Source organism: Monoraphidium neglectum (genome assembly GCF_000611645.1).
Source record: "Monoraphidium neglectum strain SAG 48.87 unplaced genomic scaffold scaffold06462, whole genome shotgun sequence".
In the NCBI taxonomy this organism is placed as follows: Eukaryota; Viridiplantae; Chlorophyta; class Chlorophyceae; order Sphaeropleales; family Selenastraceae; genus Monoraphidium; species Monoraphidium neglectum.
The window spans coordinates 1-2,221 of record NW_014007179.1 but is presented as its reverse complement, the minus strand read 5'-3'; the positions used below and the strand labels follow the sequence as shown (position 1 = coordinate 2,221).

The 2,221-nt window shown below is 72.7% G+C and overlaps 1 protein-coding gene across 1 annotated transcript; it reads right to left on the bottom strand.

Annotated features, from left to right (window-relative positions):
• Positions 1-33: 33 nt before the first annotated feature.
• MNEG_16519 (hypothetical protein) lies at positions 34-584 on the bottom strand (the record flags this gene model as incomplete). The annotated part of the gene is made up of 1 exon (XM_014035011.1): positions 34-584. A coding segment is annotated over one exon (551 nt), but the record flags the coding sequence as incomplete, so codon positions are not given.
• Between the last annotated feature and the right edge of the window lie 1,637 nt (positions 585-2,221).

Genomic DNA, 2,221 nt, shown 5'->3' with positions numbered 1-2,221 from the left:
CCCGCCGCCGGCGGCGCGCCCCAGCCCTGCCACTGCCGCGCGCGCCGCTCCCGCTCGACGCGCCGCGCGACCGCGGCGCGGCGCCAGTAAAACGCCCCTGCCAGCAGCGCGGCCAGCAGCAGCAGCCCGCCGACGCCCAGCCCAATCCCAAGCCCCAGCGCGAGCACGCGCTTCCTCTGCGCCTCAATCTCCTCCGGCAGCGGGAGCGTCGCGTCGACAACGAACCGCCACGGCTCGCTGGGCGGCCCCACGTTGCCGGCCGCGTCGATGCCGCGGGCCTGGAGGGAGTAATTGCCGCTGGGCAGGTCCTCAAGAGTGACCGACGTTGGCTGGGCGGAGCGCAGCCATGCGGAGAGGACGACGGGTTGGTTCGTGCCCTGCACGTACGCGCGCCCCAGCTGCTGCTGCTGCTGCGGCGGCGGCGCCGCGGGCGCAGAGGCGTTGGCGAGCAGCCGCCGCTCGAGGCCGCCGCGCGCCAGGACGCGGCGCCGGCCGCCGGGAGCCCACTGCAGGCGGTCGCGGGCGCCGGCGGCGGTGCCGGCGCCGACGAGGGCCTGGCCGCTGGGCGCGGGCGAGTCGTTGACCTGTGGGGGCCATCACAAGCAAAATTGATGCGGATTGTGGGAGGACAGCCGCAATTGCAGCAAGTGGCAGACACACATTCCAAAGCATGTGCCCTGCAGAGAGAAGAGAGGAGTTGAGGGGCACCCAGGCAGGGGAGCACGAAGGTGCCCAACAGCGCGACGCAGCGTCTGCGAACGTGCAGTTGTTCACCAAAAGAATCCCAGATCCGCCAGGCGAACCCCCCAGGCGGCAGCTGCGCCGGCTGGATGCCCCAGCACGCGTCAAGCGGCTCAGCCACCGCAGGCCGTTTGCCAGACCCTGCTGCTACAACCCCCATCGGCGCAGGCCGCGCGGCGCCCAGGGGAGCACCCACCGCAGTCAGCATGACGTCAGCGGCCTTCATCCCTGACATGCTGTCCCGCCCCACGAGCTGCACCTCCACGCGCCTCGTCAGCGCGCGCCCCGGCGCCGGCGGCGGCGTCGCGACGCGCATGGAGGGCGGCTGCGTGTCACGGACGACCTGGAAGCTGAGGGGGCCGAGGCGGAGGCCGGCCGCGTCGGCGGCGATGATCTGGAATTGGTAGCGGCCGTCCGCTGGCAGCAGGTAGCTGCAGAGGGGAGGGACAGGGAGTGGCGGCGGAGAGGGCAGCGGGGGATCGGTTTGGTGATGGGGCTGGTGCCAGAGAGTCGTCTAACAAGGGAGAAGCGACTCGCTTCTGGGCCCGAAAGGATTTAAGGACCCCCCGAGAGAACAGGGGTTCGTCTGATCTGGCGAGGTATTGCCCGCCAGCACCCAGTCACGCGGCCACCACTGCGACACACACACACACACACACACACACACACACACACACACACACACACACACACACACGCGCGCGTGCTCGTTTGCGCGCAAGAGAGAGCGCTGCGCACGGCCCCCATGCCAATCGCACCTGATCGGGCTCTTGCATGCGCCCCACTCCCCGTCCGCCTTGCGGGCGCCCGCCGGCGCCGCCGGTGCGCCCGCCGGCGCCTGCCCCGGCCCGCCCGGCGCCTCGGCGGCGAGCGCCATCCGGCACGTCACGTTCTTGACGCCGCTGCCGGACGGGCCGTCGCTCAATTCAAACGAAATCGTGACGTGAGGCGAATTCGTCGCGTTGGGGAACGCAATCGAATCCAGGCGCGGGGGAGACAGGTCGGTCCGGAAGGCCACGTTCGCGGGCTCGCCAACGTTGCCAGCCGCGTCGGTTGCTCGGACCTGGAACAACCAGAAGCCCTCTGTCACGTTGGCCCGCGCCGACCCCGGCCCGGGGCCCTCGCAGGGCCCGAAGGGCGGCTCCAGGGCTGCAGGGTCGGGCGGCGCCGTCGGGGAGCCCAGCCAGCGGCAGGCGAACTCGTCGGCGTCACCGGGGGGCGTGGATGAGAACCGCACCTCGACGCCCGGGCTGCTCTGCAGCGCGGCCGGCCGCGACGTGATGTTGACGCGCGGCGGGGTCGTGTCGACGGACACGGCCACCACGCCCCAGGTGTCGGGCCACGCGCCGACGCGGAGCGCAGCCGCGGCCGACGCGGCGGCGGCGGCGTCCGCGGCGGCGCCGGGCGGGCGCGCGACAAACACGTAATCGCCGTCGCCCTCCACGGCCACGGCCGCGTCCGCGCCGGCCCGCCACGCGCC